The sequence below is a fragment of the Coregonus lavaretus genome, assembly GCF_964263955.1.
Source record: "Coregonus lavaretus genome assembly, contig: HAP1_SCAFFOLD_680, whole genome shotgun sequence".
NCBI lineage: Eukaryota > Metazoa > Chordata > Actinopteri > Salmoniformes > Salmonidae > Coregonus > Coregonus lavaretus.
In genome coordinates, this window is record NW_028164815.1 from 39,333 (window position 1) to 61,285 (window position 21,953).

The window sequence follows — 21,953 nt, forward strand, 5'->3', positions numbered from 1 at the left end:
GCTGTTACATTTCTCAATTATTAAATGCCCCCAATATGTGAAAAACACATGAACTTTACAGATAAGCCTACACATCCAATTTGATTTTATTGGAGAATACCAGTAATTTGTTTGACATGATGTAGCCTTTAGTCTGCATAAAAAATGAGGGTCGTCAACTTATCATGGACCTCATGAGTTGCTTTTAGACAGGTGTGATTTGGCTCCACTAAGATGGGCATACAGAGGAACCATAAAACAAATTGCACCTCATTCTAAACTGTTAGAATAATGGGTCTGTTGTCAGTCGGATATAGCACATTATCAAACCCTCAGTAGAGTAATCCACTGAGCGGCTATCCTGAGCAATGTACTGATGATATCATAATTGCCTGAAATCATTGACCATGAAGGGAGTATGAATCACTGGTGTCAATGTGTAAAGAATGTCCGTTTTCAGCTATGCCTAGTCTTCAACTCCTTAAGGTTAACAATGCATCTTTCCAGATAGTGAGTAATCGGAGGATTTCAGAGAAGCATATGAAATTCTGTGCAGTATGTGGGAGAGGAGCAAGAGGAGAGAGCCATAGTTGAGGTTAATCATTTGCAGCTTGGTGGAAATTCATTTGTAATTAAAAAGTAATGCATTTTCATGAATTCATTGGCATCAATGGCTTCATTACTCCTTTATAAAAGAGGTGACATGTTGAGGCCGAAGACCTTTGTTAAAGCCACAAGACTGGACTACCAATTACATTGGAAAATACATTGCAGTATGGCACCAATGGATGAATGGCTTAGTTTCACCAGTTGTCAGCTCTTTTGAAGCAAGTGGCATTGTGACATGCTCGGCTTGATTAAATTCAGAAAATAAGTTTGTGCATGCATGCGCGTTTTCTGGCGGTATGTAGCTTAGAAAAATAAATTGGGAGAAAAACAAAACAATTTAGAAAATCGCAAAAGATAAATTTATTTCAACAATATAAATATTTACATTTCACATTTAACAGACAAATATATTTACGGACGGATATTCCATTAAGAAATATAAAATGAATGTACAATTCAGGTAAACATTCTGTTTTTGGCTTCCAGTAAGATTGTCGCTTTCTGACGACAAATGCCGAATACCTGGCATCACGGGATTGTCACAGAATACAAATGTGTTCTAATACAGGGTATTCCAATAGCCGAGATCCCTTTGGTATGTGGAGAGGAGGCAGTGGGCTAAAAGGTCCATGAATAAAACTACTAAATAATAGTTAAAATTTAGTTGGTTTTTAAAAAAGGTGCGTTATTGAGTCTTCATCCAGGGCGGCGTTGATCTCACAGGCGCCTGACGTTCCTCTTGCTGCGAGCGCTGCCGATGAGGATGGCTCTGGAGCTGCTAGGCCCCCGGGCCAGCCCTGTGTGGCAGGCTGAGGAGCCATGAAAAGGGCCCTGGCACAGGGTGCAGAAGTCAAAGGCACAGCTGAGGCGGGTACAGGTGGCCCTCATGGCATCTGCGTTGTGCTTGGCAGGAGAGCCGCAGCGCTTACAGGGCTTCAGCGACTCGTGCTGCTTCAGCAAACTGGCAGCCTAGAGAACACAAGCAAAGAATGTATAAGGCTACGGAGCATAACTCACTCATTGTATCATTTGTAACATGAACATGTCAATTACTTTCTTAGAACTGATTGAAGGGTGACACCAACTCTCAATAAGTACACACACTGAGCACCATCATGTCCTCTGAACCTTTACATGCAAAGTGAATAGCGCAACCGTCACCGCTTGGTATTCTCTGAAGCGAGATTGCTGGGAGCAGTACAGCGACGGTGTGCCTTCTCTCTGGGAGAGCATCCTATAGCTAGACTTATGGATAAGGGGTTGAAGCTACCCTCTGCATACAGGTCATTACAACCCGGGACAGGGCGGCGTCTCGTGTCAAAGAGCCGACATTCTCCAGTCCTACAGAAGTTCTTGGGTCCTACAACAAAAACGGACATTGCCATTTACCAAACAATATTCATGCAGTGGATTACCCTATGGTTAGGTAATTAAGATTGAAGTACTTGAAGGAGCCCCTGTAAATGAATCCAGATTAAGAACATATCAGCATAAGGGATTAGCAAAGTTTGGAGCCTCTGCAAGCTAAAAAAAACAAACCATCAATGTGGTTCAAAACCATTGACACCTGATAAAGGGTATACAATGACTAAAGGAACCCCAGTTAAATGTTAGCGCTTACCCTGAGTCTCTGTTTAGCCTGGTCGCATCTACGGAGTGCAGACTTGCCTTGGTAGATTTTTCTCCAGGTCTTGCTCACTTTTCTACAGCTGTGAAGAAAACCACCATGAATGAATACATGATAAGAGTATAAAAACATTTCCATGTTGAAAAACCTGTACAATTGTCATAGGACCAGTAAAGGTCACATGTTTACCTTATTACATTTGTCATTTACCTTATCAAGTCGACATCTCCTAGCAGATGCAGGATCCTGGTGAGGATGTGCTTCATGTCCCTCTCCAGCAGTGCTTTTAAAACAGCCATACATTCAAGGCCCATGTTCCCACCCAAAACCCTTTCAAGGCCGGAGTCCTCTGCTAGCCGGCTAATCACAGACCAGTCATAGCTATGGGTCCTCTTGAAACTGTTGGCGAGATCTTGGCATACAGCGTGTTGAAACTTCAGTATGGGGAGTTTTGAGGCAGTATGCTTAGCCTTGTGATAATCAGCAACTGGAGTACATGGGGAGAATATATCCTGTCCTGGAGACTGTTCTAGTTCCTTTATGTTATCAACGTCCTCTATCTGGCTGTTCTGTAAAGAGAGGAAACCGATGTCCTCGAATGCTTCACAGCCTAGGTTTACCTCGTCAAGTACCCCATCATGTTGGTTGTTCTCCTTATTGTGAACACCTTTCACATCATCCTTGAGGCAAAAGTTGGCAGCGGTGGTGACACATGGTGAGAGCTGTGGTTTGACTACTACTTGGACGCATTCCTTTAGTGGGGAGGTTTTCAGGCCCGACTCCTTGTATGTGACATGTTTCTCCATGTTGCATGGAAACCGGGGTTCCTCGTAGTTGGACGGACACTTCATTTTTAAATGACTGATTGTGGTCACAAATTGTAGCCCTGAGGAAGAGAAAATAAAACGGTGCATTAGCCAGTTTCATCTCAATCAAAACGCGACAAACTGGCTAGCTACAGTAGCTACATAACACGTTGTATCACACCACCGTGGATTGCACACTCATACTAGAGTTAGTTACATTCTCTAAAATGTAACATTAGCTAGATATTGTTTTGGTTGATCAAAAAGTTAGGACAATTTAGAGCTGCAATCCCTCCAAATCAAAGGGCGCCCTACCCTAGTTCCCCCCAATTTAGCTTGCAGCATAGCTAACTAGCTAGCCAGGTTAGCTAACCGGCTAGCCAACTAATTTAGAGTAAAATATTATAGTTAACTACTATTGGGGATTTATTATTCTCCTAAATTGATGGGATGACTAACTTAGAAAGAATGCATTCTTGACTGGGCTAATGTAGGCTGTGACACCTGGCAGGCTGTGATTGATGTGAAGAGCTGTTTTAGGGGGTAAAATAAGATAAGGATTGTGTCTTCAAATGCTAGACTATACTGGTTCTTTGTGATCTGTGAGCCTTCCTTGGACGTAGGAATGATGTCTAAGGGAGCTGGCTCTTCTCACTATGATAGGTTGTTATGATAATCTTGTGCCTGGCTGAAGTGTACAACAAATGGCGCCGAGGAGATGAGACCAACCCCTGAACCAACGGATTGGCTGAGAAAGTTTAAACCACGCTCAAGTCTTTACTCTAATTGGCCAGCAGAGAAGTGGGAAAATTTCTCTGTCGGAGTATTTGAGTATTGAATCTGGAACAATGTTTTTAGTTGTCTGGGGTGTCCTGCGAGACATCTCAGAGAGCCCGTATATACGAAACATCATATTTACCATCAGGGGCGGTGTGTTCATTAGGGCGATATGGGCGACGCACTGCCAAACGGGAAAAGGGATTTTTTTTCTAATCAATTATATCACGGCAACAGTAGTTATCAGTGTTTTAATCTAGACGTCTGATCTGCCACTAAATGTCCAATCAGGCTAAAGTCGTGCTTCAAATGGCCCCGCCCCTTTTGGGGCGATTTCAGTCAGGTTGAAAATCGCCCCAGAAGTCTGTCATAGCCTCTCATGTAAAATCTTATTTTTTTCAAATATCAGAGCTTTCAATACAATCTCTATGGGTTTCTGAGGGCTTGCACTTACGCGCTTTCGTCATACGTAACATAACCATGAACGTAACTAAGAAAAGAGCGGGTAGCAGCGTCAATCAATTCACGTACTACTATCAAAAGATGGCTAGCGTTCAGAGCTACTGGATTGTATGCTAGCGGTCATGAGGGAACATATTGTGGAGGAGGTGAAGTCGGCGAACTTCGTAGCTAGCCAAGCTGACGAGACCACGGACGTTTCTACACAGACACAGCTGGTGCTTGTGCTGAGGTACATAGATAGCAACCACAAAGTGCAGGAGCGCTTTTTTGAGTTCCTTCCCATCTCGGAATCAACCTCAGTCTCAATCGCCAGTGTGCTTTTGGAGAGACTGAACGGTCTTTTTGCCGAGGACGAGAAAGTCAAACCGTGGTGCACTGGCACTGTACCAGGTTCTCATGAGCTACAACCTCCAGGAGACGTTCTCTGAGACTGTGACTCTGTTGAACATCCTCATAACTACTCCCATGACAACAGCTGAAGCTGAGAGATGTTTCTCAACTTTGACACGAGTTAAGACATTCCTGCGAAATTCAATGGGCCAGGAACGTCTGAATGCACTGGCCATGCTTTCCATGGAGAGGGAACTAGTCCTCAGCATGCCTGATTTCAATGAAAAAGTCATTAACCGCTTTGCTGCATTGAAAGAGAGAAGAGAACAGTTTCAGTACAAGTAATGTAGCCTCTCTCTCTCTTTGTCCCTCCCTGTCTGTCTCTTTAACACACACACGCCCAAATCAGTTCACAGTTGATGTTGTTTAAAATAGTTATTTTTAATTTTTAAAAAAGTTTAAAAAAAAATAATAATCTGTTCATGTTCATTTTTACAAATCTATACAATTGGCCAGAATATGGTTGTTCATTTTTACAAAGCCATACAGATAGCTGTGTTTACCTTTTCTATAAATTATTTTCAAATTCTGTTTTCAGGCAAAATGTCTATCACTGTTCATTTTCACAAATCTATACAAGAGGGCAGAATATGGAAGTCTATAAAAATGTCTTATTACCAATAACTTGCATCAATGTTTTCAGTAGCCTCTATCAAAAGCTCCTGCTTGCTTGTTGTGAATTATGCTCAGGTGCACATATTTCCAATTCAACCATGAGGCAACAAATGTGGTAAAAGCTCTTGTTGATCCTGCAATCTGAACAAATACCAAGATGCTGTATTTTCAGCTGATATTTCATTTGTTTATGGAAATGCATATTGTTTATGCAGTGTTGAGGAATGTGAAAGAACACCCTTGATTATTTTTACTGTGATAACTTATTTTGCTTTTGTAAGCCAACACTTTTGAGATCAGTCAATAAATGCTTCTGGCATTGACTTATATGCTGCCCCTGTCTTCATGTTGTTGCTGGACATACAGTGGGGAAAAAAAGTATTTAGTCAGCCACCAATTGTGCAAGTTCTCCCACTTAAAAAGATGAGAGAGGCCTGTAATTTTCATCATAGGTACACGTCAACTATGACAGACAAAATGAGAAAAAAATTCCAGAAAATCACATTGTAGGATTTTTAATGAATTTATTTGCAAATTATGGTGGAAAATAAGTATTTGGTCAATAACAAAAGTTTCTTAAAACTTTGTTATATACCCTTTGTTGGCAATGACACAGGTCAAACTTTTTCTATAAGTCTTCACAAGGTTTTCACACACTGTTGCTGGTATTTTGGCCCATTCCTCCATGCAGATCTCCTCTAGAGCAGTGATGTTTTGGGGCTGTCGCTGGGCAACACAGACTTTCAACTCCCTCCAAAGATTTTCTATGGGGTTGAGATCTGGAGACTGGCTAGGCCACTCCAGGACCTTGAAATGCTTCTTACGAAGCAACTCCTTCGTTGCCCGGGCGGTGTGTTTGGGATCATTGTCATGCTGAAAGACCCAGCCACGGAGCATCTTCAATGCCCTTGCTGATGGAAGGTTTTCACTCAAAATCTCACGATACATGGCCCCATTCATTCTTTCCTTTACACGGATCAGTCGTCCTCGTCCCTTTGCAGAAAAACAGCCCCAAAGCATGATGTTTCCACCCCCATGCTTAACAGTAGGTATGGTGTTCTTTGGATGCAACTCAGTATTCTTTGTCCTCCAAACACGACGAGTTGAGTTTTTACCAAAAAGTTATATTTTGGTTTCATCTGACCATATGACATTCTCCCAATCCTCTTCTGGATCATCCAAATGCACTCTAGCAAACTTCAGACGGGCCTGGACATGTACTGGCTTAAGCAGGGGGGCACGTCTGGCACTGCAGGACTTGAGTCCCTGGCGGCGTAGTGTGTTACTGATGGTAGGCTTTGTTACTTTGGTCCCAGCTCTCTGCAGGTCATTCACTAGGTCCCCCCGTGTGGTTCTGGGATTTTTGCTCACCGTTCTTGTGATCATTTTGACCCCACGGGGTGAGATCTTGCGTGGAGCCCCAGATCGAGGGAGATTATCAGTGGTCTTGTATGTCTTCCTTTTCCTAATAATTGCTCCCACAGTTGATTTCTTCAAACCAAGCTGCTTACCTATTGCAGATTCAGTCTTCCCAGCCTGGTGCAGCTCTACAATTTTGTTTCTGGTGTCCTTTGACAGCTCTTTGGTCTTGGCCATAGTGGAGTTTGGAGTGTGACTGTTTGAGGTTGTGGACAGGTGTCTTTTATACTGATAACAAGTTCAAACAGGTGCCATTAATACAGGTAACGAGTGGAGGACAGAGGAGCCTCTTAAAGAAGAAGTTACAGGTCTGTGAGAGCCAGAAATCTTGCTTGTTTGTAGGTGACCAAATACTTATTTTCCACCATAATTTACAAATAAATTCATAAAAAATCCTACAATGTGATTTTCAGGATATTTTTTTCTCAATTTGTCTGTCATAGTTGACGTGTACCTATGATGAAAATTACAGGCCTCTCTCATCTTTTTAAGTGGGAGAACTTGCACAATTGGTGGCTGACTAAATACTTTTTTTCCCCACTGTATCTTTTTTTTAAATGTGTGTAGGTCACCTAAATCGTCAGAAAAATTGCCCCCCCTGAGAATTTTTTCAGGAGCCTCCACTGTTTACCATTGAAGGTTTTTGCATTAATTAAAATAACTAGTATATCTTAGAAGTCGTGTTGACCTCTTTTGTTCCTAATACCAGATTTGAATTGACGCGACTTTGACACTACTAAACGATAATTGTTAACATTAATCGTAGGCAGCATCAGATCAGTCCAGTAACGTTAACCTTAGCTATATTAAAGATAATAGTAATGTTAACTCTGTGGATATTATATTCATAGGATAGCCAACGCTAGCTAACCTCTAATTTTACGCGCGTACGTTTTGCGCTTAAAACGACAATATGTAATATTGACATTAACGTTATTGGAAAACGTATAGCTACTAAGCAGTTTAACTAGTTACCTGACGTTAAATGAATATTCAACTCCATTGCTAGTTAGCTAAGCCAGACAGTTATGGCTAGTTAGCTAGTCAAATTGGTTGACATTAACTAACGTTAGCTAATGTAGTATATTAAAATTATGTCTTTGTTAAAGGTTTTTCATGAAGAAATGGAAGGTTGATTATTGCTATCCAGAGGGAAGGTTTTAGCGTGACGTCACATATGACAAACAGGAAGTGGGTGGTAAGATACGGGGATTGAACAGTAGAGGGAGCTATTCAACTCTTGGAAGGCTATATAAAGGGGGGAGCGGTGACGAAGAGTTAGAATGCAGCAAGATTTATTTGGGGTCTGGTTCTCCGGATATTGTGTCCGTACTTACGCTGGAACCTCGTGGTTTGAATAAAGGCCTTTGAACACGATCCAACTTAAGCAGACTTCTTGATTGACGACAACACCTACAAATAACCTACACTACAATTTGGAGGCTCCGCTGAGATATTGATTGCATCGTTGTTGGTCCCTTTCCTGGATTCGCGAGTTGACTACTGTTCAAGCCGGCTAAAGGTGAGATTATTCACAAACTTTGGACACTAGTCATTTCGTTGATTGGGGAGAGGGCTTTGACGGTGTACAGTTAAAAGTACTTGGGTCGTTATTGAGGTATGGTGTTGTTGTTGATTCGGAGTCTGATAACAAATATTCTAAATTGGGTTGATGGGTAAATGGGGAATAATAGCATGTTTAGGACAATGGATTGGTAGAGAATAAAGGTTGGGAGATATCTGCATAATTAGAGCACCGTGAATCTGGACAAGACCTCTTGATCGAGGCGATTCTTTAGGGATGGGCTACAAATCCTGGGCTTAGTTAGACTGAATCAGGTTGATTTCTTAAGCGGGAATTATGAAGTGAATTGGTGTATTTATGTTATACTCCTCCTCTGGCCGACGGGAAATTGGTTTGGGGATAACCGCTTGATATGAGATTCATCTTTCAAGGCAACAAAAAGTTAGATGGAGATATTATTGATAATCATGGACAATGATTGGGCCGCGGTGCGGGGTGTTCATTTGTATAGCTAGTAGGCTGCAGTTAGCTGGAGGTTGGTGTTAATGCTGGATTGTTTCAGGCCACGTGGTGTCTCGTGGCTAAGGCTTGATTGTATGGTTCGGGTCACGTGGTACATCGTGGCTAAATGCTAAATGCTAATGCTTAAGGCTAAAGTGTGAATCATGCTACATCATGGTGGCTGAGGTGGATGCTAGTGCTAATTGGGTTTTGTGTCACGGTGTACCGTAGGCTAAGCTAACTGCTAAGGTTGAATGCTAATTGTGTTGCGTGCTACATGCTAACGGATATCCTTAGAGATTCCATTGCGATGGGTTAAAGTCTCTTAAACTTGTCACTGTCTGTAAGTCAGGTTGTATGTTTTGTGAGCGCTGTTAAATGTTGTTTGACTATAAGGGGGAAATGGGAAGTTACAGCTGGCTGTTATTCTTTCTGTTTGGGGAGAGAAGGTAGAGAATCATTCTTTCATGGGGAAAAGTATTTGTGAATGGTTGTGCGCATGCGTTTAATTTTGCGACACTACACTACAGAAAGGGGGAGTTTATGACACGAGATTAGGACACGTTTTGGTTTACGGCACTAAATCTACGACATGCGGTCGTGCTGAGGCGACGGAACAAAATGGTGGCCAGTACGGTCATATGATTGTTTCAGGTTTCTTTTCAGGGGTAATGGCTACCGGAAAAGGTGAACACGACTCTTTTAAAATTATTAAAGTAACTGTTATGTGAACGTTAAACTATTTGTTGAGATGTAGTACATTTATAAATTAAATATATGGTGACGAAGTATAATGCATTGATTTGAATGACGGGTTAAAATAAAATTAAAATGTTTTGAGCGATTTATTTATTCTTGGGGTCCGGTTTAAAATGTGTTGATTTATTTCTTTCTAGGTTCCGTTTGGTAGCAAATATGAGTGGGGAATACCTTGGTTAAGTGTAAACTTTAAATGCTTGGCTGTATCGTTTTCTTCCCTTGTTATATGAGGCTGTAGAACGGAGCGAAGGAGAGAGAGGGGGGCTAACGTGCGCGGCGTTGCGTGGCGTGACGTGACAAGGTGTGACGCAAACAGAGGATCATCCAAAATCAGGCTAGTACTTTTTTGTCTACAAAGTCTCTCAACAGGATGTTGGATGCAATGATACTCTCTTACACGCTTGGCAACAGACTGATCAGGGAATAAAAGTTGCAGTTTTGGGTCTCAGTGCATTACTGGGCCTGACTGGGGGATTCGGTTGGAAAGCAGGTACTGACATTATTCTGTGATATTGAAATATTTGGCTTCATATTAAACAATGGTTTATATTGGTGTGGTATTGTTGTAGATTGGAAGTCTTTTTATTCTGTGATATTAAAATACTTGGGTGCATGTTGTTTTATTCGGTGATAGTAAAATACTTCTGGGTGCATATTAAACAATGGAATTTATTGGGGTGATGGTGTTGTAGATTAGAATTCCATGTTGTTTGGATTGCTGTGGAAGTTGACTACTGGTATTCACTTTCCGGAGGGGTTAAGGTAAGTGGGTCCTAAATTGGTAAAATAGGTGTAGAAATAAAAATTGGTCTTAATTATTTATAATTATTCATAGTTGTTAATTAAAATTTTAATTGAATAATTTAATGGATTTTTTTGGGGGGGTTTATTTTTAATTAAAATTTTAATATTCATATTTTAATTTTTTTTAATTATTCATATTTTTCCAAAGGTTTAATATTCATATTTTAATTTTTTAATTATTCATATTTTTCAAAAAAAAAAATTGATATTCAGATTTTTAAAAAATTTTAATAGTCATATTTTTTAATTTTTCGTTTTATTTAGTGATTTAAAAAAAAAAAAAAAAAAATTTGTTTTCTCTCTGGTTGTTTAGGTTATATTAATAATTAAAGGGGGGGAAGCCATAGGCTAAAATAAATAGTTCACAATAAAGGAAGATAAAAGAGGACTTACAATGGGGAGAAAGGATAGCAAGGCTATGAAAGTTATTACACCAGTTAATATAGTCGAACATAGTAATCCTTTAGTTAAGGGTATTGCGAGATTATCCGGCAAATGGAACAAACGTTGGCCTGACATTGAACAACCCTGGCCAGAGGAAGGGACTCTTAATCCGGATGTTATCAACATCATGAAAGTACTTCTGTCAATTTACAAGGCAGATCAGAAGAAGGGAAAACAAAAGGAACGACGTAAAGAGAAGAGACAAAGGGAGCTGGGTGTTCTTAAATTGTTTGAAGACGAAGGACAAAAACTGATGAAAGATACCAAAGACAAGGGAAGCAAAGGTATGGAGAAGAAGCTAAAGGAAGAGACGTCGACAGAGAAACTGAGGGTAGAGGTCGGTATACCTTTCTCACATACGGATTCGGCGAGAAGACCCCCACCGTATGAGAAGGAAGTTGAGCTTAGGGATGCTTATCCTCAGCTTCCAGTGATCCTCCAACAGGGGGATTATTACATCAGAGATGAGGATGAACAAATTATAGAGAGAGGACAAGCAGAAACGACCGTAAAAATGCATCCAAGCACCAAAGGTGGAAAGAAAACGAGAGGTCTGAAAACTAAGGGTGGTATGAGGTTAAGTAGGATGGAATTGGAGGAGGACGATGATGATCAGAGTGATTTAGAGGGGATCATGGGTGGATATGATCCGGTCATCAAACGGAGGTTGGCCAGAACGGAGAGAAGGGGTAAGGAAGGTTTGAAGAAGAAGGATACAAGATATTCTGAGAAAGGTTTGAAGAAGAAGGATACAAGATATTACAGTGCTGAGGAAGATTCGAAGAAGAAGGATACAATATCTTCGAGTGCTGAGGGAAGCAAAGATGAAGACAGCGATAAAGAGGAGACTGACGGTGCTGCGTATTTGAAGGGAGTTTGTCCTGCAAAGACTGTCGCAGAAGAAATAGACGGAGATATAGACCAATGCTTATCAGAACTGAAGAGTGCAAGGACTGCAGGAGAAGTAAGAGAGGTACAGGAACAACTTCAGTCGCTGACCATACGGAAGGAGAGACAGCTGAGAAGAGAATCTGAAAAAGATGAGACAAAATATGCATTAAGGTCAAGGAAAGATACCCCGAGCAAAATGGTACCAGTTATCATTCGAGGTCAAAACTTTGAATATAAGCCGTTGCAAAATACCGATATGTCGAACATACTGGAGAAGCTGCCTATTCTTCAGAATGGGGCCTATCCTTGGATTTCGAAATTGGAGGAAATTACGGTGGGAACACAGTCTGCCATAGGAGACGTTAAGAGACTGTTGGCTAATCTCATTGGGATTCCGGATATGGAAGAAGTCTTCCAGAGGGCTGGACTCATGAGATATGTTGGGACGGCAGTGAACGATCCTGAATTGTTGGCTGCAAGTAGGAATCGTCTGTGGAGAGCATTGAAAGATACATTTCCAACGAATGTGCATCCTGATAATATTCTGATTGACCCACTAGGACAACAAGAAAATCCGAGAGCCTATGTGTCAAGAGTTCATCAAGTGTGGAGAAATATTACTGGAAATGATCCAGATGTGAGTCAAATTGAGCAGTCAATTTTGAGAGCTAAACTGCAAATGGGACTGCCCGCACCAGTAAGAAGCAAACTGGCAGAAGTAGTTGGACTTGGAAGCATGACAAAAGGGGTCTATACAGATCACATAGCTCATCAAGTGGATCTGTACAGGAAGAAGGAACTCAATCAGAAAGAGCAGGACGAAGAAACTCTCCGGAAACTTAATCTGATACAACTGGGAGAGAATAAAAAGGATAAGAAACAAGCTTTGGTTATGCAGAGTCCGTGTGTACCGAACCAACAAGCACTGCCACAGCTTCCACCAGAACAGTTCCAACCGCAATTGTACCAGCCACCAATGGCGGCACCAGTTAATTCATACCCACAGCCAATTTCTGGGCAGACACAGAATTGGAGAGGAAGAGGACGAGAAGGATTAGAAAGGGGAGGAAGAGTTAAGACATACTTCCCGCCGTCTCCAGAGGTGTGTTATAATTGTGGACAGGTTGGTCACTTTTTCCGGGAGTGCAATTGGGCAGGAGAAAACATTAGAGGGAATTTCAGAGGAAGATACAGGGGCCAGGCAAAATCATCTGGAGGACCAGTGAACCCCTACAGGGGTCCGGAGCACGGATTCTAGAGGTGCCTAGATGATCCGAAAGGGAGGTGTCAGCTGGTAGCGTCAGGATCGGAAAGAGATCCAACAATTGAGGTGAAAATAAACAACCGACCATTGGAAGTAATGGCGGATAGCGGAGCAGCGTTCACCTGTGTTCGACCTGAAGATGCTACACATCTCCCTATGTCCAATCAACTCGTTAGGACAATCGGATTTTAGGGAGTAAAACAGCTGATTCCTCTTACGGAACCAATTGAGCTCTGCTATAAAGATCACAAAATTAAGATACCCATACTGGTATCAGAACATACACCTGTTGCATTATTGGGAAGAGATGCCTTGTGTAAGTTGAACTGTACAATCAGATGTACACCAGACGGCTGTCTGATAGAAATGCCAAAGGAAAAGGTTTACCAATTGTCGATGATGACGGAGATGGATTCGTCTTCAGTATTCTGGATTGGAAATCTCAGTGAAGATTTTATGAAACAGGCTAAGATATGGGAAAAATTTATTGTTGCAAATATGCCTGATGCAAAGCTTCCGGAATATCCATTCCATTGTACGCTTAAGTATTTCAAGAAGGCTGCTCAACCACAATCAGAGGAATGGTTGAGTCATCAACCGAAGAATGTTCAACTTAGCTCAAGTTGCATTATTTTAGGACCACAAGGAGCAGCTATGAAGATAAACACCGATGATTATCTGAATAGAGAATTTGAGATTGAGAAGAGTGTGCCACATGTTACCTTGTTGGTTTCAGAAGGCTATGAGCAAAAGCAAATGGGAGAAATGATGACAGAAGCAGAGAAACTTACTTTCAGACCAACGAAAGAAAATTTGGCGATTTGGAGAAGTGAAGATCAACGATTTCTCAAAATAATGATTTCGGCTCAAGGACAAGGAGAGCCACAGGCTGTAGGAATGACACATGAATCCATTTGCAATATGAAGATTGATTCAGATCCTATGAAAGAGGAGATGTTGCAACAAGTTCCAGAAGGGTTGTGGTCTCAACATAGTACTGATATTGGACTTGTAAAATCAGCTCAACCTGTGAAGGTTGAACTTCGACCAGGAGCCAAACCTCCATGGAAAAATCAATATCCATTGACAGAGGAAGCAATCAAAGGGATTGAACCACAAATTGATGGACTTTCGACAGTAGGGGTTTTAAGGACAACAAAACACCCTCGGAGTAACACGCCTTTGTGGCCTGTAAAAAAACCAGATGGAAGTTATCGTGTAGCTCATGATTTGAGAGCAGTGAATGAAATAGTGATTGACTTTCCAGCGGATGTGCCAGATCCTCATACCTTGTTAGCTCAAGTTCCTCCAGATGCGACACATTTTACAGTACTGGACTTATGTGGAGCATTTTTCAGTGTTCCACTTAGTGTAGAGAGTCAGGATTTATTTGGGTTCACCTATAAGGGACAGTTCTATGAGTACAATAGAATGCCACAGGGGTACCGGCATTCGCCGCATATCTTCAATAAAGTATTGAAGGAGGATTTGGTAGGGATAGATCAGATATTGCAGAGCACTGTCATTCAGTACGTGGATGATATAATGGTTTGCTCACAAAATAAGGAAACATGTCATAGGGACTCAATTAAATTACTACAGGTATTGGCAGAAAAGGGACACAAGGTGTCACAGAAAAAGTTGCAATATTGTCAGGAGAAAGTGGTATATTTAGGTCAAAACATAACTCATGGCCACAGAAACATTTCAGACAAGCAGGTGGAAACTATTCGTAAGGCTCCAAAACCTAGAACAGTCAGAGAAATGATGACATTTCTGGGTATTGCTGGTTATTCCTCCGCTTGGGTAGAGGATTATACTAGTTTGATGGCCCCATTGAGGGCTATGGTGAGGGGTACTGAGAGTGGTCAACTTCATAGCAATCTTTCCTGGACACCGGAAGGTCATGTGGCATTTGAAACTATCAAACAGAGGTTGCAGGAGGCACCTGCACTTGCACTACCAGATTATTCAAAGAACTTTTTGTTATATGTGTCTACTTCTACTGGAGGTAGATATGCATGCGCGGTTCTTTGTCAACCGACAGGCATGGGGACGAATCCTCAGCCTATTTCCTACTACTCTACTGCTTATTCAGAGGTAGAACTAGGGTTACCACTATGCTACAGAGCAATGGTGGGGGTGTATTCCATGTATGACAAAGCATCATCAGTCACGATGGGCTACCCCGTGACAATTCTTACCCATCATAGTCTCAGAAATCTTTTGAACTATGGGAAGTATACATTGACAATGCCTAGGCTCAGAGACTATCATAGACTCTTAGAGCAGGAGGATGTCACCCTTGTGAGATGTGATACAGTAAATCCAGCCGAGAGTTTACCAACTTCCGAGGATGGTGAGCCACATGATTGTGTCCAAGAAGCAGAGAGATATTCGAGGCTTCGATCAGATTTACAAGCCTTTCCATTACGTGAAGCAGACCTGGAGTATTGGACTGATGGGTCTTGCTATCGGGTAGGAGATAAGTTATGTGCTGGTTATGCAGTAGTTAGAGGCAGAGGGACGGGATTTGTTGTTGAAAAGGCTGAAGTAATACCACAGCCTGCGTCTGCACAACTTGCTGAACTTGTGGGGCTAACAGAAGCATGTTTGTTAGCAGAAGGTAAGCGAGTAACCATATACACTGATTCAGCATATGCACATAGTGTATGTCATTTGTTTGGGGCGTGTCATGAGCCTCTCACTCCACCGGGTTACCACCTTAATTTTCTTCCACTCTGCTCACCACTCTCTCTACTCAGCCTAACTAGCTCCACCTGTCCCTGCTTTGCTCTGCTCTAATTACTCTGCCAGCTGCGCTGCATTACCCACTACCTCTCCCAGTATTTAAGGCCCTGTCTTTCAGCTCTCCGGTGTCAGATCGTCTGCAAAGCTCACACCCGGAACCTGTTTGCTCGCGCTTCTGGCTCACCCTGGTTTTGTGACCCCGGACCTGCCTGATTTTTGGATACTCTTCTGCCCCAGGAGATCCAGACCTGCTTCTGCCATAACGACTCCTGACTACTCTTCAATCCCGGTAACTCTGACCAGCCTTCTGCCTTGCTACTACGTATTTTGGATTTCCCTTGAACTGTACTGCTGCCTTGTTTCATTCCGCCCTGTTGTGTCTGTGTCTCCCCCCCCCAGGACTTCTGGACCACCCACCACCGGCTTCTTAGGACGCATCGCTGCCACTGGGGGGGGCACAGACCCAGCACATTGGACGGGATCCCTGTTACCCCTGGAGCCTTCATTCACTCCCTACTTCCCTTTTCCCTTAAGTTTTAATAAACTTTCTGGTGTGACGCAATTGTGGTCCTCTGGTCGTCTGTCTGAACCGTGACAGTACGATCTGACCATTATGGACTCAGCGCACACTTTCCCCGACATGGAAACCGATGAGCATGAGCAGCAGTTCCAGCAGCAGCAACAACAACTCGCCATGATCATTCAACTCCTCACCAACCTTACCCCAGCCAGTCTGCCCACCAGCCCTGCCCCCGAGTTACCTGCCCCGGTCATTGCAGCCGCTGCTCCGGAACCCAAGATTGGAAACCCCGAGCGGTTCAACGGCGATTCAACCCAGGTCCGGCCATTCCTGACTAGCTGCCGACTTCAGTTCTCCTTGCAGCCAAGGACCTTCGCCACGGAGGGGGCTAAAGTTGGGTATGCCATCACTCACCTGACGGGCCGAGCTCGACTCTGGGGAACAGCAGAGTTCGAACGTCAAACCCCCGCATGTGCAACCTTCGACCTGTTTGCTGAGGAGATGCTGAAGGTGTTTGACCTGGATTCACCAACCGCAGAGGCGTCTCGTGAACTGTTCAGTATTCGACAAGGCAGACGTACAGTCGCAGACCATTCCATCGACTTCCGAACCCTGGCTAGACGAAGTTCTTGGAACACACCATCGTTGGTGGACGCGTTCTTCCATAGTTTGGCTGACTATATCAAGGACGAGTTGGTCTCCCATGAACTGCCTTCCACTCTTGATGAAGCCATCGCACTGACTGTCAGGATCGACAGAAGGATACAGACCCGTCGTCGTGAGAGGGGGCGCCAAGGTCCACCTACTACCGGCATTCGGAGAGATCCGACTGGGCTCCTGTCATCTACTGCCACTCACCCAGGTCAGCTTGATCAGTCTGAGCCTATGGAGATTGGGCGAGCCTCTCTCACTCCTGCAGAGCGCCAGCGCCGCTTCACCTCAAACCTCTGCCTCTATTGTGGAGGTGATGGACATCGTGTGGTAACCTGCCCTTTAAAGGGCCGAAGCTCACCGGGCATAGGGGGAGTCCGGTTGAGTTCAATGACCATCCAGTCCTCCGACCGCAAACCCCTGCTGCAAGTTCACCTCCGCCTCTCTGACTCAACTCACACCCTGGCTGCTCTGGTGGATTCTGGCGCCGAAGCCAACATAATGGACATCAAGCTGGCACGCCAACTGGGACTGGAGAACCTCCGTTTGACACCTCCTATTCCTGCCCGGGCACTGGACGGACACTTACTCGGATCAGTCACTCATGTCACGGCCCCGGTCTCGATGGGTCTGTCCGGTAACCATCAAGAAACTATCCAGTTTCACCTGCTCCCCTCTCCAGGCCAACCCCTCATCCTGGGTTACCCATGGCTCCGCCGGCACAACCCTCAGCTCGACTGGGTGACCGGGGTGATCAGGGAGTGGGGAGAGGACTGCCACCGAACCTGCCTGCTTGCTGCCGCACTACCCCCTCGGCCAGTACCTACTAACTCCGCTCCTGACCTCTCCAATGTCCCAGAATGCTACCATGGTCTCAGAGAGGTGTTTAACAAAGCAAGAGCCACATCTCTGCCCCCTCACCGACCGTACGACTGTGCCATCGACCTCCTCCCTGGAACAGCCCCTCCAAAGGGTCGTCTTTATTCGTTGTCTGCTCCTGAAAGAAAGTCCATGGAGGACTACATCAATGGCTCTCTGTCCGCAGGATTAATCCGTTCATCTTCATCTCCTGCTGGTGCTGGCTTCTTCTTTGTGGGGAAGAAGGACGGATCTCTTCGCCCCTGCATCGACTACAGGGGACTCAACGACATCACAGTGAAAAACCGTTACCCTCTGCCTCTGCTCACCTCTGCTTTTGAGTTGCTCCAGGGAGCCACTGTTTTTACCAAGTTGGATCTCAGAAACGCTTACCACCTAGTGCGGATCCGGGAGGGAGATGAATGGAAAACCGCATTCAATACACCAACAGGCCACTACGAGTATCTGGTTATGCCTTTTGGCCTCACCAATGCTCCTGCTGTGTTCCAGGCTCTAGTGAATGATGTACTGCGGGACATGTTAAACAAGTTTGTCTTCGTTTACCTGGATGACATCTTAATCTACTCCAGAAACCTGTCTGAACACACCCGCCATGTCCAGCAAGTCCTTCATCGTCTTCTGGAGAATTCCCTCTACGCCAAGGCAGAGAAATGTGAGTTTCACGTCAAGACAGTGGCCTTCCTGGGGTACATAGTGGCAGAGGGAAGTATCCAAATGGATCCTGCCAAAGTATCAGCAGTCACTTCATGGCCAGTTCCGGAGAACAGAAAGAAGCTGCAACAGTTTCTGGGGTTTGCTAACTTCTATAGAAAGTTTATCCGGAACTACAGTACCGTTGCTGCCCCTCTCACTGCTCTAACCAGCACCAAGCAACCCTTCACCTGGACCCCAGCAGCCGACAAAGCCTTCAGTACCCTCAAGGTGAGGTTCACCTCCGCTCCCATCCTCCAGATGCCTGATGTGGACCGGCAATTCATTGTGGAGGTGGACGCCTCGGATGTGGGAGTTGGTGCTGTGATTTCTCAGTGGGCTGCGGAGGATAGGAAGCTCCATCCCTGTGCCTTTTTCTCACGTCGGTTGTCCCCCTCTGAGTGCAATTACGACATAGGGAACCGTGAGCTGCTGGCTGTGAAGCTTGCCTTGGAGGAGTGGCGTCACTGGCTGGAGGGGTCCACCATTCCATTTCTCGTTTGGACCGATCATAAGAACTTGGAGTACATCCGCACGGCCAAACGGTTGAACTCCAGGCAGTCCCGCTGGGCCCTGTTCTTCACCAGGTTTAATTTCACTCTGTCATACCGGCCTGGATCACGCAACACCAAGCCAGACGCCCTCTCCCGTCAATTCCAGAAGGATGACACCCCCTCCAAGGACCCTGTGTCGATTCTGCCAAGTCCCTGCATCGTTGCAGCTCTGACCTGGGCTGTTGAGGAACAGGTGCTGGAGGCTCTTCGTAACCAGCCAGGTCCCAGCACTTGCCCAGCTGACCGCCTTTTTGTCCCCGAAGACCTGAGGTCCCAGGTCGTTCAGTGGGGACATGACTCCCGCCTAGCTTGTCACCCTGGCTCCACCCGCACTTACAACCTGCTCGCCCAGAGGTTCTGGTGGCCCTCTCTGAGAAAGGATGTACGGGAATTCGTCCAAGCCTGCCCCATCTGCAACCAACACAAGTCGTCCTGCCAGCCCCCAGCCGGATTGCTGCAGCCCCTGCCTGTGCCCAGACGTCCCTGGTCTCACATCGCCCTTGACTTTGTCACGGGGCTGCCCCCTTCAAGTGGCATGACCGTCATTCTCACCATAGTTGACCGTTTCAGCAAGATGGCACACTTCATTCCCCTCCCCAAGCTCCCAACCGCCAAGGAGACCGCCCAGGTGGTCCTGGAACACGTCTTCCGGATCCACGGACTGCCAAAGGATGTAGTTTCTGACCGTGGTCCACAATTCTCCTCCGCTTTTTGGAAGGAGTTCTGTCACCTGCTGGGAGCCACAGTCAGTCTGACTTCCGGATTCCATCCCCAATCCAATGGGCAGTCAGAGCGGGCTAATCAGGAGCTCGAGAAGGCACTGCGATGCATGACTTCACGCAACCCCCACTCCTGGTCGCAGCAATTGACATGGGTGGAGTACGCACACAATTCTCTGACCTGCTCTGCCATCGGTATGTCCCCTTTCCAATGTGTTTATGGATACCAGCCTCCTCTATTTGCCAGCCAGGAAGAGGAGGTTACTTGCCCATCTGCACTTGCTTTTGCCCGTCGATGTCGCCGCACCTGGTCACAAGCCCGAGCCACACTCCTCAGATCCGTTGCCAGCTACACTACCGGGGCCAACCGTCGGAGAATTCCTGCTCCCACCTACCATGTTGGTCAAAGGGTGTGGTTGTCATCGAAGAACCTGCCACTCAGGGTGGAGTCGCAGAAGCTGGCACCTCGGTTCATTGGCCCATTCCCTATCATAAGAGTGATTAGCCCAACTGCTGTCCGGCTCCAACTGCCTAATTCCCTGAGGGTGCACCCCACTTTCCATGTGTCTAAGATTAAGCCCATCCATGAGAGTCCGCTGGTCCCTGCTGCGCCTTGTCCTCCTCCTCCACGGCTCGTCGATGGTGGTCTGGTTTACACCGTCCGCCGCCTGCTTCGGTCCAGACGGAGGGGTAGGGGTCTCCAGTACCTCATTGACTGGGAGGGCTATGGACCTGAGGAAAGGACCTGGGTGCCAGCTAGTCGGATTGTGGATAGGACTCTCATCACCGCTTTCCACCAACGGCATCCTGATCAACCTGCAATCCGTAGGGGCCGCCCCAGAGGGGTCCCTAACCGTCCTGCCCGCTCGGCTTCCTGTCCTGTGCCTGATCCTGTCTCGGGACCTGTCCCATCTCCCGACCACGGCCCTCCGGCTTCCTCCGAGGATGAGGACGTTCACTCGGACCGGTCGGAGGAGTTCTAGCCCTCCTCCGGCTCCCCTCCTCCCGCCCGGCGTGGTGTTGCTCTTGGGACTTCTGGGGCCGTCCCTTGGGGGGGGGGTTCTGTCATGAGCCTCTCACTCCACCGGGTTACCACCTTAATTTTCTTCCACTCTGCTCACCACTCTCTCTACTCAGCCTAACTAGCTCCACCTGTCCCTGCTTTGCTCTGCTCTAATTACTCTGCCAGCTGCGCTGCATTACCCACTACCTCTCCCAGTATTTAAGGCCCTGTCTTTCAGCTCTCCGGTGTCAGATCGTCTGCAAAGCTCACACCCGGAACCTGTTTGCTCGCGCTTCTGGCTCACCCTGGTTTTGTGACCCCGGACCTGCCTGATTTTTGGATACTCTTCTGCCCCAGGAGATCCAGACCTGCTTCTGCCATAACGACTCCTGACTACTCTTCAATCCCGGTAACTCTGACCAGCCTTCTGCCTTGCTACTACGTATTTTGGATTTCCCTTGAACTGTACTGCTGCCTTGTTTCATTCCGCCCTGTTGTGTCTGTGTCTCCCCCCCCCCAGGACTTCTGGACCACCCACCACCGGCTTCTTAGGACGCATCGCTGCCACTGGGGGGGGCACAGACCCAGCACATTGGACGGGATCCCTGTTACCCCTGGAGCCTTCATTCACTCCCTACTTCCCTTTTCCCTTAAGTTTTAATAAACTTTCTGGTGTGACGCAATTGTGGTCCTCTGGTCGTCTGTCTGAACCGTGACAGGGCGGTATGGAAAGGTCGAGGGTTCAAGAAATCGGATGGTTCTCCGATACAGCATCATGCACAAATCATGAAATTGTTGCATGCTATGATGAAACCTACAGAGATAGCGATAGCTAAGTGTGCAGCTCACAAGACAGATATGTCAAGAGTGACACAAGGGAACAAAGCTGCTGATGAAGCTGCAAAAGCCGTTGCAGGAGCGGACAAATTGGGGAAAGTGTTTCTGGTCACTCATGTAGTGGACTTGGAAGACAAAATTACGCTTCGAGATGTAATTTTGATGCAAGAAGCCGCTTCTATGATCGACCAACAGCTATGGCTAGACCGAGGAGCGGTCAAAGATGCTACTGGTCTGTGGAGAAACCATGAGGGGTTGATAGTAGCGCCTCTAGACCTCTTAGGTCTGATGATTCAAGAAGCACATGGCTTAGCTCATGTTGCGAGGGGGGAGGTTCACAGAAAGATCACAAAGGAATATGGTTTTTGGGCTCCATATTTGTTTGAACAAATTGATTATTTGATAGGAAGATGCACTATCTGTCTTAAAAATAATGTTCGAAGAGGGATACCTGTTCATCCAGGTTACATTCCTACA

The 21,953-nt window shown here is 45.4% G+C and overlaps 1 protein-coding gene and 1 pseudogene across 2 annotated transcripts in view; one reads left to right on the plus strand and one right to left on the minus strand.

The window, feature by feature from the left end:
* Positions 1-862: 862 nt before the first annotated feature.
* On the minus strand, positions 863-3,086 carry LOC311116597 (F-box only protein 5-like; annotated as a pseudogene). The gene is made up of 4 exons: positions 2,426-3,086; positions 2,210-2,297; positions 1,750-1,948; positions 863-1,557 (listed from the first exon to the last, which is right to left on the minus strand). The product of its transcript is annotated as an F-box only protein 5-like (transcript).
* Positions 3,087-10,970: 7,884 nt separating this feature from the next.
* The window catches only part of LOC311116584 (uncharacterized protein), a gene marked incomplete at its 5' end in the record, with an annotated part of 42,538 nt that continues 31,555 nt past the window's right edge, over positions 10,971-21,953 (plus strand). The window contains one exon of the mRNA XM_084191657.1: positions 10,971-11,058. Coding sequence (XP_084047783.1) covers positions 10,971-11,058 — 88 coding nt within the window. The remainder of the gene's footprint in view (positions 11,059-21,953) is intronic.